The following is an 18274-nucleotide window of genomic DNA, read 5'->3' as shown; positions in this document are numbered from 1 at the left end:
AAAGAATAAAATTCATTTTTTCTCACCAGGGAAACTGTTGCTCTTCATCAGCAAATTTGCCATCACTGCTGACACTTCTGTTGAAATATATGAATGCAGAAAACATTTTAGAACTTTCATTTCTATAGCAATCACAATAGATGGCAAGGCACAATGGCTGGATGAAGATATAAACAAAACTTAGGTTCCTTATGGTTGTCAGAAATTGCTCCTTGCTTTCCTGAGGCAACATGTCAATAAATCCAAACTACTTCAATTAATCTACCTATTCTAATTAGATGGCTATTTGAAAAACAGAATTGCAGGCAAAATGACGCACAACTCTTTTCCTCAAAAGGTCTTTTTCTCTTCTCCTTCTCTCTTCCCCTCACTCCCCAGTATCTTTATAAAGCAGTAGCGATTTCATCAGCACTGTTCATCTCTTCATCAGTCCTTGGGACGACAAAAGAATCCCAGATGGAGCAAGTCACTTTGTGGAATACTTCCCTTCTGTTCTTTTTGAAATAATAGTAATAGCATTAAAGTCAAGAATCACTATGCTATTTTGGCATGCTCTACAGTTCCATCAGAAAAAAAAAAAATAAAAAAAACCAACAGCTTTATTGGAAAAGTTATTTTGGTACATATATAGGAACTGTGGGGAAAGGGAAGTAAGGAGCCTCATGCACTTTCTCTTGCATGAAGTGTACTATTTCTGTAATTCTCTTTCTTAATTCCTGCAAGGATTTTAAATCACTAGGATACAGAACTGAGCCTGACAACTGCTTCATATGGAGAATGACAGGACTCCAGGTGATGCAAGTTTTCACATTCCTTTAAGCCTTCATTCTATTACTCCTGAATACAATGTACTTTAAATAGAAATATCTTTAAATTTCATACAAGATGCCTCAAGTATTTATGACATAGAAGCAACCTAATCAGAGCAATCATCCAGTACCTGTAAATATGTTATATTGAGAAAGAATGACGAAACTGTTACTGCAATAACACCTCTGTGGTACTGGAACCTTTTATATACAACTCCTACGAGACCAAACTCAGTGAACTATACTGAAGGATAGGTTTGTGGTATCCTTCAACTACCCTGTCAGATGACAAATGGCATCTCTGAACTCAGAAAAGGATACAGATCAGCATCTGCCTGACTAGTATCATATGTGAATACCAAACCAACGTGTCTATTGGCATAAGTCTTAGCAATGAGCTAGAATGTATGAGGGCAGTTGAGATTACCTAGAGCCATTCCATCATACGATGGCATTAAATACTTGGGCTGATACAGATGAAGGATTTTTGTCTAAAGGGAAAGCATTTTGTTTATTTTTGTGCATACTGCAGCACTGCAGGTATGTCTGGTAGTCTAAGCCATATGAACACCTAAATGTTGCTAGTGATATTTGGCACAAGGGTATAAAGCAGCACAGGCAACACTGACAAAAATAATCTCCGTCTCAAGTCCACAGAAAGCATGCACAACTTGCAGGAGAAGGTAAAGCACCATTCAAAAACATAGATCTTGCATACAGCACAAGAAGAGGGAAGAATAGTACGTTGCTCTTCTATTTTGAGAAAACTAGTCAGAACAGGATTGGAAAATATTATCTTAAGGCCAGTAATTTGAGAACTAATTGAAGGGAGATCCACCTACTTACAGAAGTATTCTTCCTAGTTCAAACATGGACATAATATGCTACATGCATTAACAATCCATCTTTTATGGTTAGAATCATTATTATTTTAGCTATCATCTTAAGAGTCTGAAAAGTAAGTAAACAGGTCAAAAAGAAATTAAGCCAACAGAAGTTATGCAAAACTAAGCTTGACAAAATATTCTTCAAATATGCATAACGGTACTTGAAGAATATAAAATTGAAAATACATCATTTTCCCCTTTCCACTCATATTTTCTAAAACTCCTCTTACACAGAGAAAGAGAACAGAAAATGTCCTAGAAAACCTCATGTTGCAACAAGCAGTCTTTTTGCTAATAGGCCTTTCTCTTTTTTTCTCCGCCTGTTCCTAAGAATATGTCAGTAGAGAAACATGTCCTTCACCCACGTTTTTCATTGCTGGGTTTATTGTCTCATTTTCCCTCCCTCCATACTCATGAAACTATTTCTTTGCTCCTACAAGTCTCCAGTCTTTTCTTAAATCCTCTTTCAGTTTAATATACAAGAAGAGTGCTATGATAGCTCTGCTATGTATCATTTGCTATAACAGCCTCAATGGACAACATCCTCTAAGCTATACGATACTATCAACAAGCTAGCAAATGAAAGGCATTTCATTTTATAAAGCTAAGAATCTACTCATTAATATCAAAGGTGTTTAAAATGCCCAGGTAAATAAGTTTTTCCTAAGCATATATACATTCTAGAAAGAAAATATCTGTGGGCAAATATTTACATTTAACATTGACCAAGTGTTTATAGGATGCGTTTTGAAAATAAACTGTCATTTATTCTTTGTTGTAGACTCTTAGTTCTGTCTATGTTATTAGCACAAAACAGTTGTTCATTCAACTAATAATGCAGCAACTGATACACCTGCTGAACATAGTGCCACGGGCTATTTCTTCCTGTGCGAGAATTCAGATCTGAATCAAAAGAGGGGAAAAAAAAAAAAAGGGGGGAAAAAAAAAAAAAGGGAAAAAAAAAAGACTCAGTTATGAATTACAGAATGGATGTATTGATCTAGGTTCAGAATCAGGCATGTGCATGCATCTCATCAATCTCTTATGCCTGTTTGGTCATAAAAATAAAATTGAACTAAAAAAATTCAAAGCCAAAAAAAAAAAAAATCTGTCTGTATTGGCAATGAGTTTAAGCCTGATTTTTGTGTATGATCACGTATTTCCCCAATACTAGAACTGAAAACACAGCTCTACTCATCTGTGGAGCTAAAGGAAAAGTGTATATACCTTTAAAAAAGAGGCTTGAACTGTAAAAGCAAGCACACTGAATTTAAACTTGAGCATTCTATATGCAATTATGAGACAATTTAGTTTCGCAACGTTAATGATCAAACAAAGTTATTTCACATCATGCAACTTACTACCAGCAATTTTTGGACAAATCAAGTCTTTTGAGTGTAGAAACTTCTTAAGAACAGAAGTGTAAAGATTTTTTTTTTATTAATAACCTAAACATAGTTTTGTTGTAATGCATGAATAGTGCTACCTTCAAATTCCATCAATTTTAAACATTTTGATACTTAAAAAGTTAAATATATAGGAAGAGGGTTGTGTGGAAGGCGCACATTAATATACTCAATCAATACTGACCTTTCTCCTCTCATTTGAAACAAAAGTTTTCCAGCTGTCCCTTTTAAGAAGTCTCTACTCTCCAATCCGCTGACATGCTCATTACAAATTAATTGTCTGCTTTCACCATTCCATGGTGTGTTTGACCTTTGCTCTGCTAAGCAGTCATTATTAGTCCTGCAAAGATTATTCATCATAGCTGGTTGTTCAGAATCTAGCTTCTCTTCCTCTGAAATAGCCAAAGAGAATACATTTTGTAGAAGTATTCATACACAATAAATACACAAGACAGAGCTAAAATGAACTGCTGTTTGGCATGTTACATTAAACGTGCTTGTATCAGTTTAAAAAGTGAGAAAGCTTAAGAATAATTAGAGCGAAGTATAAAGTCATTAAGTCTTTCCATAGAATCATAGAATAGTTAGGGTTGGAAAGGACCTTAAGATCATCTAGTTCCAACCCCTCTGCCATAGGCATTCCATTTTGTGTTTTAACATTTTTATCTTTAATCATTTTTTTTTATTTTCCTTTTAGAGATAAGTGGATTGTACCATGTGAAAAAAGTGATTATATTTCAGGATCTAAATATTATGAAGGAACTCACTCAAAAAGTAGCTGTTAATATTGCACCTTGGTATCTACACGTGACAAGAACATGCCCAAAAAACCTTACATAAACAGTAACATCAACTTATCCAGGCTAATGGATTAAACTACATCTACGATAAACTGCATAAACTACTAAATACACATCTATAGAATATGTACACAATAATGAGGTAAAATTTAGTACTTTTTGTGTAAGACTTATTTTGCAGTAAGGTAAAAAGTGAGATATTCAGTTTATCATGTAAAGTAACAATCCCAAGCCATGTAAGAATTGTCATCATTACAAATAAGTCTTCATTAAAAACAGATTTCCAACATGTTTTACAATGAGCCAATGTGCAGGAAACGGAGATGTCAAGACATTTCCATCTGCAAAAAATTACTTTTAAAGTCCATGTTTTGTGACCTTTATTAAGTCTCCACTAATGAAACTCTTAACAACAAATGCAATGTAGTTGGAAGTGTGTCAAGACATATAATTTCTTTTTACTCCTCCTTTATACTCAATAATCCATCAGGGAATCTCCTTAGAGGATGCCATCTCATTATCTCTTTAAACATTTCAGCAGTTAATGTTAATTTTACCCATTGAAGAAAACTTCCAGTAAAAATTCCATTACTTAGAAACCTGTAGGAAAAAAAAGGCACGTGTAGCTTTCAACTCACTTTCAGAAGTGAAAGCCAGTATAATTTATTAAATCATATTTTCAAAACTGCCTTAAAGCCAGGTAAGTAATTTTTAAATTTACTCTGAAAGGACATGCAGGTCATTTAATAGAATAATTCATGTAAGTAACAATATTAAAACCCATCACACAGTTATTTTTCTAGGAAATAATATATATTAAAATGTTCTTACTCTGATCAGGAGGCACCGTTTTAGCCAAAAGGAAGTTTCCCCAAGAAGTTCTTCTAAATAAGTGTGCCCGAGCATTGCTGACTTTTCTGATCTCTGCAGCATCAGCAAGAGTTTTTGGAAAGGAAATGGAAGAATCTTCATCTTTTGCAGAAGTGACTAATACCGGTTTCTGTGGCAAAGATAAAGACAATGTTTTAATAAAAGCACAGATAATTTCACTTTCATATAAGCAAAAAATGCAAATTATTTACACAAAAAAATTAAATTCAGAATAGGATAGATAGAAGTCCATAGATTTGCTCATTAATAAATTTTCATATAGATTCCACTACCTTTTATCACCACAGAAAGCCATTAAAAAGCAAATATTCAGGAAGGGGCAGAAAACAAACAAAAACTAGACTGAGTAGAGCAACTGAAACTCAGGATCATTTATTTTCCTCATAAATACTCATTTAGCATCATCTGCAGTATGATTATTTGTAAAAAAAAAAAAAACTAAAAAATGTTGTGCCAAAGACCAATTCTAGAGGCATATTTGTTCTTCATGATTCAGTTTTGAGCATTAAACAAGTATTTCAAAAACACTTCAAATGCGTTCATATCACATGTACCACTTCCTATCACACTAAAACAAATCATGCAGATCCAGACACATGCAAGTTCCAGCTTTATTTATGTCAGTACCTTGCATTTGAGGATGTGGCAAGGCCCTGAACCTGTGGTACAGAACACTTCTTGTGCCCTAAATGAAGACATTGCCCTCTAAGATCAAGGCTGTCTACCAATTTCCTTACAATAAAGGATCCATTCAAAAGTCTCCAGTCCAATCCTCCAGAGCTCTCCCCATTAGCAAACAGGTGAGAAAAAGGTGAGCAAACAGCCACCGTGACTAACACAAGCTTTTCATTTACAATGTACTAACTTCTCTCCATTGGTAAAGTAGAAAAGGCAGGTTTTGCATTGGTATTAACAGATACTCTTCCACTATCATGCACAAGATAAATGAAAACTTAACACCAGTTATTAAATACAACTGCAGATACATTTAATCTAAGTATGGTCATAATTTTTAAGTTTGATTCACATAAACATGTTACCTTATCAAAATTATTGAAATATAACATTTCTTAGATTTCCCCTCCCTAATCTCCTAAAGAATATTATCTTGAAGAAACAATATATGCAGCAAGCATACTTACCTGTTTTAGCACGCTCTGGTCTCTCAGGTACTAAACAAATGATCATGACTCAATCTCATATTTAAATATTAAATAGAAAAAAATTGAAACAGAAGATATGTTTATAAATTGGAAAAAAAAAAACAAATTTTTCACAGAGGGGGAAAAATTTTACAAGTACTTCTATTTGTTTTTAAATATACTACAATCATTACCTTTTATAGATGTGTAAGTCAAATAGAAAGCACAATCAATCTAGTTACTTTCAAGTCATTGATCACAGAACCACAGCATAGTTGAGACGGGAAGGGATTTCTGAATGTTACCTTGCCCAACCCCCCTGCTCAGGTAGGACACCCAGAGCCCATCGCTCAGGACCACATCCAGGAAGATTTGAAGATCTCTGAGCAACCTGTGTCAGTGCTTTGTCACCCGCATGGCGGAAAAAGTGTTTCCTGAAGTTTGAAGGGTACCTCCTGTGTTTCAGTTCGTGCCCCTGGTTCTGGCATTGAAAAAAAACACTACCTCTGTTCCCCTTCCCCCCTCCATTTTTTGTTGGTTGTTTTTTTTGCACTCTCCCTTTGGATATACATGGATAAGATCCCCCTGTGCCTTCTCTTTTCCAGGCTGTATGTTGCCAGCTTTCCCAGCCTCGGTCCAGGCCTTTCATCATCTTTTCTCATTGTCTTTGTGGCCCTTCATTGGATTTTCTCCAGTAGCTATATGTCTCTCTTTTAATGGGGAGCCCAGAATTGAATCCAGCACTCCAGGTGTGGCAACTCACTGGCAACACTCCTCCTAATGCAGCCCAGAATACCATTAGCCATCTTTTTAATAGCAAGGGTACGTTGCTGGCTCATGTTGATGCTCATGACCTTTTTCTATTTCAGTAATCTTACACAAAGAAAGCTGACTCAAGTATCCATCTTCTGATTCTTGTTGATGTCACTTAGAAATATAACGCAATACAGAGATATTTAAATAGTTTTTAATTATTTTCAGATTTCTTTTGGGGGAAAAAAAGTCAAAACTGACTTTTGAAGTCTCAGACTAACATTACAACAGCCTTCCACTCCTCCCAACCTATTTAAACTGTATCTTTTCCTTACGCTACAAATTAATGTATTTTTATGTCAGTATTTCCCGAGTTATTTCTAGAGTACTGTGTCAGGGACAATAGGTAATGGTCCATCGTGAAACACACAAAGATAGAAGAGTACTGTTTGTCCACTTTGGCTCCTCCCCGGAGAGTCCTGCTTTGGCTGCTCCCTGGAAAGGCCAGCTTTGGTTCCTACCCGGAAAGTTCCACTTTAGAAATCCCTGGAAATGTCTCGACCCTTGGAGACCTTTCTAGATATTGCTGGACACTTCTTCCATCTTAGGCTGGCCCCCTGCGTCAGAACAAGAGTGCATTTTTGTCAGTATAAAAGCCCGAGCCTCATGCGATGTGGGGGAGGCAGAACTTCATACCACCCAGGTCAATGTTGCCTCCGCAGGGACAGCCGCTAAGGTTGAGCCTGTCTCCTCGCACTGCAATGACGATTCTCTGAGCTGGTTTCCTGATCGTCTTAACAGGGTCCTTGGGGTTCGTAAGATAACCAAACATCAGAAGTATCCTTGACCGTATCCTTTACTATCTCTATATTTTCCTATATTAATAAACTAGTTGAGAGTTCTCTATTTGTCTCGTTTTCTCTCACCTGTAATCCTCAAACTCTGGAACAAGTACTTACATGTTTCAGTGGGCTAAGACGAACACCAGACAGTGGTCTTGATTCAGCCAAATCAAAACTGGATGCATGAAGACTAGTGTAAAGAAATTAAACATAATATGAATAAAGCAGAGCCAACATTTTGTGTTTTGGGGATTTTGGATCTGGTGGGGTTTTTTGGTTGGTTGGTTTTTATTTTTTTGTTTGTATTTTATTACTTGCTTCTTGTATTTTCCAATGAATATGGTGAAAAGGAAGAAGAAAGGAAGACTGACAGAGCACTTTATCACTCTTTTTCCATGAATTCTATTTAACTTTGATATGTGGGAATCCAGCAGCACCAAGAGAGAAGAATTAAAAGATCGCTTGCACACCTGCCATCACACAGCTTACTTCATACACATCTACAACATACAAGCCTAAACCCACCCACAAACTAACTGTGGTTAGTGCCCAAGGTATCTGACACAAGCTGCAGAACACCACAGGGCAGAAATCACACGTTTGTGTAGGCACAAGCATGCTCCTTCCTGTACACATGAGAAGCACAGGCAGAATAATCATGGATGGCAGCCGGAGGGATCTCATTACCTGGTCACCAACAAACATCAAGTCACTCTCAGGCTCTCGCCTCCTCTGAGGACACAACATGATGCAGTAAGGAGTATCCAATACATTGTGTGCCTGAAGTCATGCTGCCATGAAAACAGCATGGACACTGACTTACTTGTACGGCTTTTCCAACACGTTTCAGTACCCTTTCTGGCATGCCTGACACCTAACATTATGAATACAGTTCCTATCTCCTCCCTACAGTCACTACAGAATTGGCATATACAGGAGCTAAAAAACTAACTGGGAAAATGGATTTTAAAAGCCCAATATACAACTTTTTTCTCTTTTGTCACATGAGACATATTTATTGAGCTCTGTGAATTATAGTACTTAACAAAATGCCACACAAATAATTCTGAAGTAGTATAAATTATGATTAAAAATGAGCATTTCAAACTTCAAGACCTACAATTTATGACTAAAAATACCTGAGAAAGCTCTGAAAAAAAAGATCTAGCATACAGTTTATGTGGAAACAAGCAAGCTTTCTCAGTTTCTTTTTTTTTCACAGGGAAAAAACTGAAGCATATATATGAAAAGCCTACATTGTCTTAAGAAAAAAGTGAGGTACTACTTTCCTATACTACTCTTTACATACAAAACTACTGTAAAGTCTGCCTCTGGTATCTCTAATCCACAGGAACTTCCTGGACATGTAGATTAACACCAACAGTAAGGATCATTAGAAGGTGGCGAAGGATTAGCAATATGAATTAATACAGGGGAAAAAATTCACCGGAAACATAATTACAGAATCAAATCTCTTGTTGTTAAAGCATATTTGGAAAAAAAAAAATCTTAAAAGCCACAGTACCTAAAAACTGAAGGGGGTCTATTTTGAGGAGCTCGTGAGGATCCAGATCCAAAAAGTCTCCTTTGTTCTTCTGTAGGTGTAAATGGTCTCCGAGTTCTCAGTGTTCGTAGAAAATTTCTGGCTTCACTTATAATCTCAGAACTAGTCTTCTCCTTTGGCACTGAAAGCTTGTAGAATGGTTCTGCCTCTTCTGTATTTTTATTCTTTGAAGCTTGCATTCCTCTGCAAAGTAGTGCACAGGAAGAACACTACAGCATATATGGAAGGCACCGAATATAATGCTACTTCAAAATGACAAACTATTAATTCATCAAAGGTCATGTTCCCACAGTGTAGTTAAAAAGGCTACTATAGCAAAATTCTAGACAGTCCTGCACTATTTCTCAGTTCTGTAGGAAAACACTGAAGAGCAGAAAGCATCTGACATGGAGGACCTTCAATTTTTTAGAGGAAGCTGAAGTACACCACACTCAGTACCACAGTGCTTTTTGGGCCAAATGCAGTACTTTCCAATACTACAGAAAATCTGTTTCTTAACACCTGATTACTTATAAACCATCATAGCCACAACACGAATTCAGTAATACGCTGTAAAGAGACACTTCCTGTCCAATGAACTTAGGAAATCAAATATAAGTTATTGACCTGGCCAAGATGTTTCCTAATAAATCAAAGAGGTATTATTCTCAGTAACAGAAGCACAGTTATCAGCAACCAATAAGCAGAGACAAGGAAGAATAAGCAATCCAATCTGAAAGAAATGCCTCCCCAACCTACCCTCAAGCACATGCAAATGAACTTAACACTAAAATAAGATAAATTGTCAACCCAAACTTTCAATCAGTGTTCTGTCCTGCTGCATCTTCTAGCAAATGCAGTGGGCAGTGAAATACTTGCTTCATTGTCCCCGGAGCCCTCCAAAATCAATCACTATCTTGGTGCAGTTCTCTGCAGATACCATCCTTGTCATTTTACAGAAAATTCATCATGAGCCTTAAACCATTCAAAATTCCTCTTGTGCTTTTCAAACTTACCTAAAAAGAAAAATATGTCTCTGCACTGTCTGTGACTCAGACCATCTGGTAATTTCTATTCTCTCACATAATTTATGACAATGAACCGACAGTAGATCAGACACCAATATCTCAGTTATTTCTAAACTATGGAGGAAAAAAAAAATAAAAAATCCTATTTCTCTAGTTTCTTCGTTCACTTCTTCTTGTTCTGCATTTTCACATGTCCAATTGCCTCTCCTATTTTCTTTGAGAGCCTGTACATTCTGGCACAGTTTCTTCAATTAATACACAACCGAACACCTTCAGCTGAACTACACAAGATAAAATTGGAAGCTAAGAAGCAGTGCACCAACCTCTCTCACTAAAAGGTGCACAATTACAAAACACAGGAACAGATCAGGAGCCTGAGCCTGTCAAGTGTTTTTAATCTTTCTGATTACCATTAATACATCTCTGTGACTGAATTTGGCTCCCTATGCTCCACACTCTTCTCTCTGTTACAACATGATTCAGAAGAGCTAAGTAAGGAATTCCACTGCAGCAGTCTGTCTGGAGCAATTACACAGCCATTCCTCACCGAACAGGGAAGGTAGGTTTCTATTCCCTATTCTCCCAGCTACCGGGAGTCAAGATTTCAACCTTTACGTGAAAGGTCTTCTGCATAGGCCATATATGTGACACTATTAGTATCAAGCAGATGTAGAAACAACAGCTATGAATAAACACTAAACCATAGTTAACATGATTCTACAAAGCATAAATTTAAATTAACTTACAAATATTATTTTCTGGTCTATGTATTTCCATCCACCTTGCTAAAATTTAAAATAAATCTTCTCAAGTAATCAACTATCTTACATTTAATCTCTGAAGGACCCTGTTCTTAAAATCTCTGTGCTCTGACACTGAAACATATATTTTTATGGGATTTACATATATGTACCTAACAGTTAAACTAAGAAACAACCTGAGACATAGGATGTGTTTCTGACACATCACTGATACAATCAGCATAAGGTTTTGTTAATTCTGCTATCCACTGCAAATTTTCTATCCTAGAAGTACATTTATTTGCCACAGTTAAGATCAAGCTTCCATTATAATAACTTTTTGTTGAAGCTTTCATCTCTTACCTATTTAACTGTCACGAGAGCTTTGCTATGAGCTTAATTAGTGAAGTCCTTCTATTTGGGCACTGTTAGTCACCCTTCCAATCCATTAAAACCAAAGTTTTAACAATTAAAGTCGCAAAGGGAACCTATGGCTTAGTTCGGATGCTGGACTGAGCCCACTGCTGCATTGATACTTGAGTGGAGAGGCGCGGAGCGGCCTTCCCCGGCGCTGGCGGAGAACAGCCTCCGGCTCCCGACACCGAGAGCAGAGTGGGGCGGGAGCTGTCACTTGGGGGCGGCACCGAGCAGAGCTTGAGACAGCGCCGAACCGATGAGAGCATTAACACCTCGTCATTTCGGCGTAAAGGGGTATTAGACACGCTCGGAATTGAAGTAGTGATACGATACAAATATATCATTAATAGATATCCCATAATTATTAGCCAGAAAATGTAACAGAACACAGAATAACAAGTCAGCAGTGTCACAAAATGTGTGTGTAGATGTACATGATAGGGCAAGAAAGCTTACTCTTTCTTGCAGACATGAAGGATCCGTAAGTAATTTTTTTTATCTGAATGAGTCTGGCTGCTCTGCCATCACTGTGCAACCACTGTCTCTTTCTCAAAAGACAGCTAGAGAAAGAAAATCTGTACTGTTTTGAAACCACAGAATGGTTTGGGCTCGAATGCAACTTAAAGCTCAAATAGTTGCAACCCCCTGCCATGAGCAGGGACACCTTCCACTAGACCAGCTTGCTCAAAGCCCCACCCAGCCTGGCCTTGAACACTGTCAGGGATGGAGCAGCCACAGCTTCTCTGAGCAACCTGTGCCAGTGCCTCACCACCCTCACAATAAAGAATTTCACCCTAATAACTAATCTAAATCTACCCTTTTTCAATTTAGAACCGTTATCCCTTGTTCTATTCCTACTTGCTCTCGTAAGTCCTTCTGCATCTTTCTTGTAGGCCTAAGGCTGACTCATTCAAGCATCAAGCAATTGCTCTGCTGCAGCAGCCCTCAAGAAAGAAGCTTCATCTGCTCTCCAGCGTCCCACACCCCAGAAGCTTTGAGGAAGCCCCTTCAGCTATATCACACCAGTTCTGCTCCTAGAAAACTACCACCTAGATCTGTCCATACAGGAAAAACCCTCCAGTCACCAGAAGCTTTCTTGACTTTGATGAGCATAAGGACCCGAATCATTCAATCACAATGCCAAAGACCATTTTAAATTAAGGTGCAACAAACGAGTACAACAAGCAGAAAGTAGAAGTACAGGATGAAGAAGCAGCACAAGAGTGGAAGGGAAACTACTGAACTGGCTGCCCAGTGTTACAATCTGGTTTTACCCTTGGCTTTCATTGTTTATACAAGCCTAGTTCTACCTTTGTATCTATTTGCAAGAATTTCTGTTTTTTTTTCCCAAACTCTATCCTTTAAATAAATAAAGTATCCCAATTACAAATCAGAAATAATTCTAATTATTAGTGCTCTTCTTGAAAACCCATTATTGTTCCCATTTTGCTCCCCAGTCATAGCAGGGACAGATAAAGGGAATGTCACAGTGTCAATGGGAACAGCATAACTGGTACACACAGATCTTGTCACCCACTGCTGTCACTGTTCCTCAGGTACCTTTTAACTCGTGCACATGAACGGCTCTTCTCTGACTCAACTGGAAGGCAGAATATTACAACAGTGTCAGAAAACCCATACTTAAGTTCTTGTCTTTTCTTCCCCAGTTGTTTACTCCAGAGGACTGGTTTTCACTGTACAGGAAGACTTGAAAGCAGTAGAAAGGGGTACAGGATGAGAGAACATGGAATTAGTCCTAGTGAGATGCTGCACCCATTGAACACTTACCTGGGGCCCACCAGCACATGAAAGAAGCACGGCTTTATGTGGCACCACACTGACTCTGCCATCCTATCTCCCATCGCAAAACCAGTGTCACTTAATTGCTACTGCACAGAATGGGTATACTTGCAATCACTATGTACACTGAGGAGAAACCCTGCACTCGAGCCCTGAACACTCTGCTCACCAACATCTGAACCCAGCTTTTGTCTTCCCAAGCAAATCACTAGAAAAGTTAGCACCCAAACACAGGTTTAGTAAGAGTGAACTAAGAATGGGTATTATTAGACACAATTTTAAACATCAGTGAGCTACCAGTCACGCTTTCAGTATGGTGAAATTTTGCAGCAGAGAAATCACTATCAAAAGAAATGAGGACAAAGTAATGAGAAATTGAGCCTACAGCCCCCAGTAAACAGAGCAAGGTTTTCGGCCCTTAGATACCATGTTCCAAGTAAGCAGCACCGTGGAGCTCAAGCTGACTGGGGCTTTGCGGAGTAACCAAACCAAGGCCGGCAAACAACTCTCCCCGACGCGGTGGATAGCAAGCTGCCGGTAAACGGAACGCAGGTTCTCCTCCTCCGGCCTACTTGCCGCACGCCCTAGCCGGGGCCTCGGCGCCCAGCGGCGAGGGGGCACCCCCGAGGACGAGCATTACTGGCGGGCAGGGCAGGGCAGCGCACTGCAGGCCAGGGTTGCCGCCGGCACCGAGCGCTGGCCGCGGAACCTGCTGCCTAACGGTCCCGCCGACACGTCCTCCCCAGCGGCGGGACCCTGCTACCCCTCACCCGCCTCGACGCGCCCGGTGGCACCAGCACTCGCTGTTCCCATGGCAACAGTACACACCATGGCCGCCGAGCCGAGGGCGAAGAACGGCCCTACCCGGCGGCGCGCCGGGGCCGAGCGAGTCCCTCACTCACCTCCGCCGAGAGAGACCGCGGCCTTCCCGCGGCGCCGGTACCAGTAAGTGCCGCTCGCTCCCCTTAGCCACACCTGCAGGGCCGGGGTCGGGGAGTCCGGAGACGCGAGGGCGCCTGCGCAGGCACCTGAAGGCGCGTGCGCATGCGCAGCTCGGTGCAGGCCAGGGCGGGTTGCGTGGAGTTGTGCTGGCCTTGAAGCGGTGTCGCTGTGGTTGTCACCGTTGGATGTGCGAGCGGTCCTGCTGCAGCCTTGACCTGTGGAACGATGGCTTTCAGGTGGAGGGCACTTCCCCTGTCCTGTCCTGTCCTGGCTCACGTTTGGGGTGTAGAAGCAGGTGGCAAAGGCCCAGGTTAAGGATGACAACAGTTTCTCTGAAATGCTGAATGTGGCCTGTCATGATACCCTCTTTCTGGGGTGTGATTTATGGAGTGTACACAGTGACGTTGAAAGTTTATCACAGTAAAACAAAACCGGGGGACAGTGAGGCACTGGCACAGGTTGCCCAAAGAAGCTGTGGCTGCCCCACCCCTGGCAGTGTTCAAGGCCAGGTTGGAAGGAACTTTTGAGCAACCAGCTCTAGTGAAAGCTGCCCCTGCTCATGGCAGGGGATTGAAACTAGATGATCTTTAAAGTCCCTTCCAACACAAGCCATTCTATGAGCTGGGTACAGTGTAGCAGCTGGCACAAAACCTCTTCCCTGGGTCCGCTGATCAGGCATTGAGGGCCAGATCCCTCATCCTGATGGCTTCCTACCAGGCCGCAAGTGCTATCGCATCTCCTGCTCCCCTTCTGTTCTCTGGGAGGCCATTTTCACAATGTTCGTAGCAGTGTTCCACCCAAATCAGTCCCACAGGCTGGAGAACTTTGTTGGTATGGCACAAGGGGGTCACCTGCAGTGTCTCCCCCAAGGTGCCTTCTGGGCAAGGTCCTACCAAAGATGCAGCCACCTCCAGGATTTGGCCTCCATTGCCCAGGTGCACCAGACACTTGCTGAACTGCTCCCTTGCATGCCTTCCACCACAGGGATGGGGAATGTGATCGTGGCCTGTGTCAGGAAATCTCCAGACGTGTAGCAACAAGCAAGATGGGTCTGTTGTAGCAAGTGAGTTGTTCATGACTGACAAGGACAGTCTTTGTTCACCATCTCTGAATGCATTTCGAAATGTATCTAAAAACTGCTATAGGAGGGTGGTTATTGCCTTTTGTGAATAGTAGAAAACCACAACAAATACAGCTCCATCTGAACAACCTTCTTCTGTGGTTCCTTTATAACATACTTAAGATATATCTGAAAGCACTCTCAGAATAAATTCATCTTGTGTATATATTTATATGTAAATATACATATATTTCTGATTTGAAGTTCCTTTTGCTAATTGCTTACAAACATCATAACTTTTACTTCCTCATGTTTGTTAGACAAGAACTGCATGAATGTTTTAAATTTAATTTGTCTTTCTAAATGCTGTTATACATCTGTTATGCCCCTTTCTTCTAGAAAAATGTCCTCTTACAGTTCCTCTTTTGATTTTGACAGGCATTATGATAGCAGTAACCCTACCCAGTTTACATAACACATGCCATTATCTCTGCTAGCTTCTACATTATCTCTAATTATTAGACATCTAGCCCTCTTTCTTCTGCAGCCAAGTTCAATACCTCAATACCTCAGAAGTAATGAAAACCCTGTTAGTATTGTACTTGCTTTTCTTTGTACATTCTTCCTCAAAAGCCAAGAGAATGTGTGTTCATGTGCATGCACGCTATTTTCAGATCAGTCACAGCTCATTCTCTGTTGTTTTCTTCTGAACCTTTCTTCTATTGAGGTAATACAAGCAAAGTTTCACAGAAAAATGTGTAGATCTATTTCCTGGTAAAGCCAGTTTGGAGCTCTTTTAACTGTTATCATCTCATCATACTTTAAACAAATTTTAAATCCACCCAGTTAAACCCACTAAGCCTTCCTTCTTGGCATCTTCTTTAATCCTTTTCATATGCACATTATTTCTCCTCTATTTTCTAGGTCATCAAATTGAAGAGTTAATTTTTTATTCATTTTCTGAGCTTTAGCAATTATAGCAAATATTTTTTTTTCTGCAGCTTCTCTGCTATGTCTCAACTGTTACAACTTTCTCACTTAAATCCCTTTTCTCATGGGCTTTTTATTGCATGAACTCTCTTGGCACCTATTTTAAATCCAGGTACTTAATTAAATCTCCTTGTTTGCAATAACACTGCTTTAGAATGGAAGTATCATCAAAACACATAAACTGATTTGGTCTAGGCAAGCAGTGTTAGCTCAAGAGATTGCTGATGTGAAAGCAGTGTGTTCTGAGCAGTTCTGTCTAACTAATGAAATAACACAAAGTACTCAGTTATGTCATATTCATTCAGATTATTTTTCAGATTTGAAAATCATGAAAGGGATTTTGTGCTGCTATCCAGTCTCTATTTTCAGTTTAGCGAACTTAAATCTGTCTCAAAATGAAACTTATTTGGATATCTAAGCATACAAGGCCTATATTTCAGTGCAATTCAGAATTAGTTAACAGTGTTAAACACTTTGCCTGCCAAGTGTTCATTTATACTTGCTGCTTCTTGCTGCTGACCTGTAAGAGCAGCCTCCAGTGCAATTTCATCAACACAAATGGCAGTGCAATCCCCATTTCTCCCTATTTCTTTCCTCTTTTTTCAAAATGAAACAACAGTCCCACCCCCAATCTGGACAAAAACGTTCCTGTCATGTTCAGCTTTGCATAAACCATCTGGTACATGCTGTTAAATAAACTCTGTGTTTCATATCACTCATAGCTCATTACAAAGGCAGGTGAAGTAGTTCATTTTATGGCAGTTAGAAACAGCTCCTGTACTAGATGGCCTAATAAGTTTCAATCAGACAGGTTTATGAAGATCTCCACTACTTGCAGCAGGGAAATCTGTGACAGGAAAAGAGCACTGGTATATGATGAGATGACCAGTTGGTGGGTTATGGGAGAGCGGTATATGCTGTTTATATTAGGTAAGGCTTTTGACTGTCTCCCATTAAATCCTCACAGACAAACTGGTGGAGTATTGTCCATTTAAGTGGGTAGTGAGCTGAATGAAATTGGGCCAAACTGCAGAGCTCAAAGGGTTGAGATTAGCAGCACGAAATGCAGCTGGAGGCCGGTCATCAGCAGTGTGCACCCTCAGCAAGATTGCTTATGATGCAAAACTGGGTGGAGTAGCTGTTACCCCAGATTGTTGAGCTGCCGTTCAGAGGGACCTTGGCAGGCTGGAAAACTGGGCCAAGAGGGATCTTCAGAACCTCAGCAAAGGGAAATGTAATGCCCTGCACCTGGGGAGGAATAACCCCATGCACCAGTACACATGAAGGGCCAATTGGCTGGAAAGGAGCTTGGCGGAAAAAGACCTGGGTTTCCCAGTTGACGCCAAGTTGAACACAAGCCAGCAATGTTCAAAGGTGGCCAACAGCTTCCTGGGCTGCATTAGGAAGACCATTGCCAGCAGGTGGAAGGAACTGATCCTTTTTTTTGTGCAGCACTGATGAGGACACAGCTGGAGTACTGGATCCAGTCGTGGGCTTACCAGTACAACAAAGACACAGACATGCCGGAGTAAGCCCAGTGAAGGACCACGAAGACGACTAAAGGACTGGACTGTCTTTAGTATGAGGAAAGGCCGAAAGAGCTGGGACTGTTTAGCTCAGAAAAGAAGGCTCTGGATGGGATCTTACCTGTGTGTATAAGTATCTGAAGGGTGCAACGAAGATGGAGTCAGACTTCTTGGTGGTGCCCAGTGATAGGACAGGAGGCAGTAGGCACAAATGGAAATACAAGAAACTCCATTTAAACAGAACAAATTTCTATGGTAAGGGTGGTCAAACACTGGAACAGGTTGCTCATAGAGGTCTCCATCTTTGGAGGTATTCAAAATCTGGTTGAAAAACTCCCTAAGTGACCTGCTCTAGTTGACTGCTTTGAGCAAGGGGGTTGGATTAGATGATCTCCAGAGGTCCCTTCCAACCTTAAATATTGTGTGATAGATTTCTTTTTTTTTTTTTTTTTTTTTTTTTTTTTTATTCCTTAAAATCTTATTTGGATTTGGCTGAAATTTAAGATTTTGGAAATTGACATGTCTGGCTTGCATTGCTCAGTGTGATGTGGTCACTGTGCCAGCATCCTGCAAACTCTGCACCTTACCTTCACTCTGACCAGCTCTTGATTCCCTTCATCCTCACTGTTCAGTCCCCCCCCCCAAGATTTCCCGATGTAGTTGTGCCGGCTTCCTAAGTGAAATACCCTTCAGTTGGT

At 40.1% G+C, this 18274-nt stretch overlaps 1 protein-coding gene across 7 annotated transcripts in view; it reads right to left on the bottom strand.

Moving 5' to 3' along the window:
• Positions 1-14034, bottom strand: part of ARMC2 (armadillo repeat containing 2) — a 65337-nt gene extending 51303 nt beyond the window's left edge. For 4 of the 7 annotated variants that reach the window (XR_008972626.1, XM_057413146.1, XM_057413149.1 and 1 more), the window contains exons 1-6: positions 13961-14028; positions 9056-9277; positions 7648-7720; positions 4734-4902; positions 3287-3494; positions 27-77 (exon numbers count right to left, since the gene is read on the bottom strand). Coding sequence is in view for 6 of the 7 variants with exons in the window: in XM_057413146.1 (XP_057269129.1) it covers positions 27-77; positions 3287-3494; positions 4734-4902; positions 7648-7720; positions 9056-9273 (719 nt within the window). In the remaining variant the exon portion in view is untranslated. Of the gene's footprint in view, positions 1-26; positions 78-3286; positions 3495-4733; positions 4903-5420; positions 5583-7647; positions 7721-9055; positions 9278-13960 lie in introns of those variants that run through there. The other 3 variants (XM_057413148.1, XM_057413151.1, XM_057413150.1) reach the window with 3 other exon arrangements.
• Between the last annotated feature and the right edge of the window lie 4240 nt (positions 14035-18274).

This window comes from Pezoporus wallicus, unplaced genomic scaffold (assembly GCF_028554395.1).
Source record: "Pezoporus wallicus isolate ANWC-B61680 ecotype Strahan unplaced genomic scaffold, APGP_CSIRO_Pwel_v1 contig_7505, whole genome shotgun sequence".
NCBI lineage: Eukaryota > Metazoa > Chordata > Aves > Psittaciformes > Psittacidae > Pezoporus > Pezoporus wallicus.
This window is presented reverse-complemented; position numbering and strand designations above follow the sequence as displayed.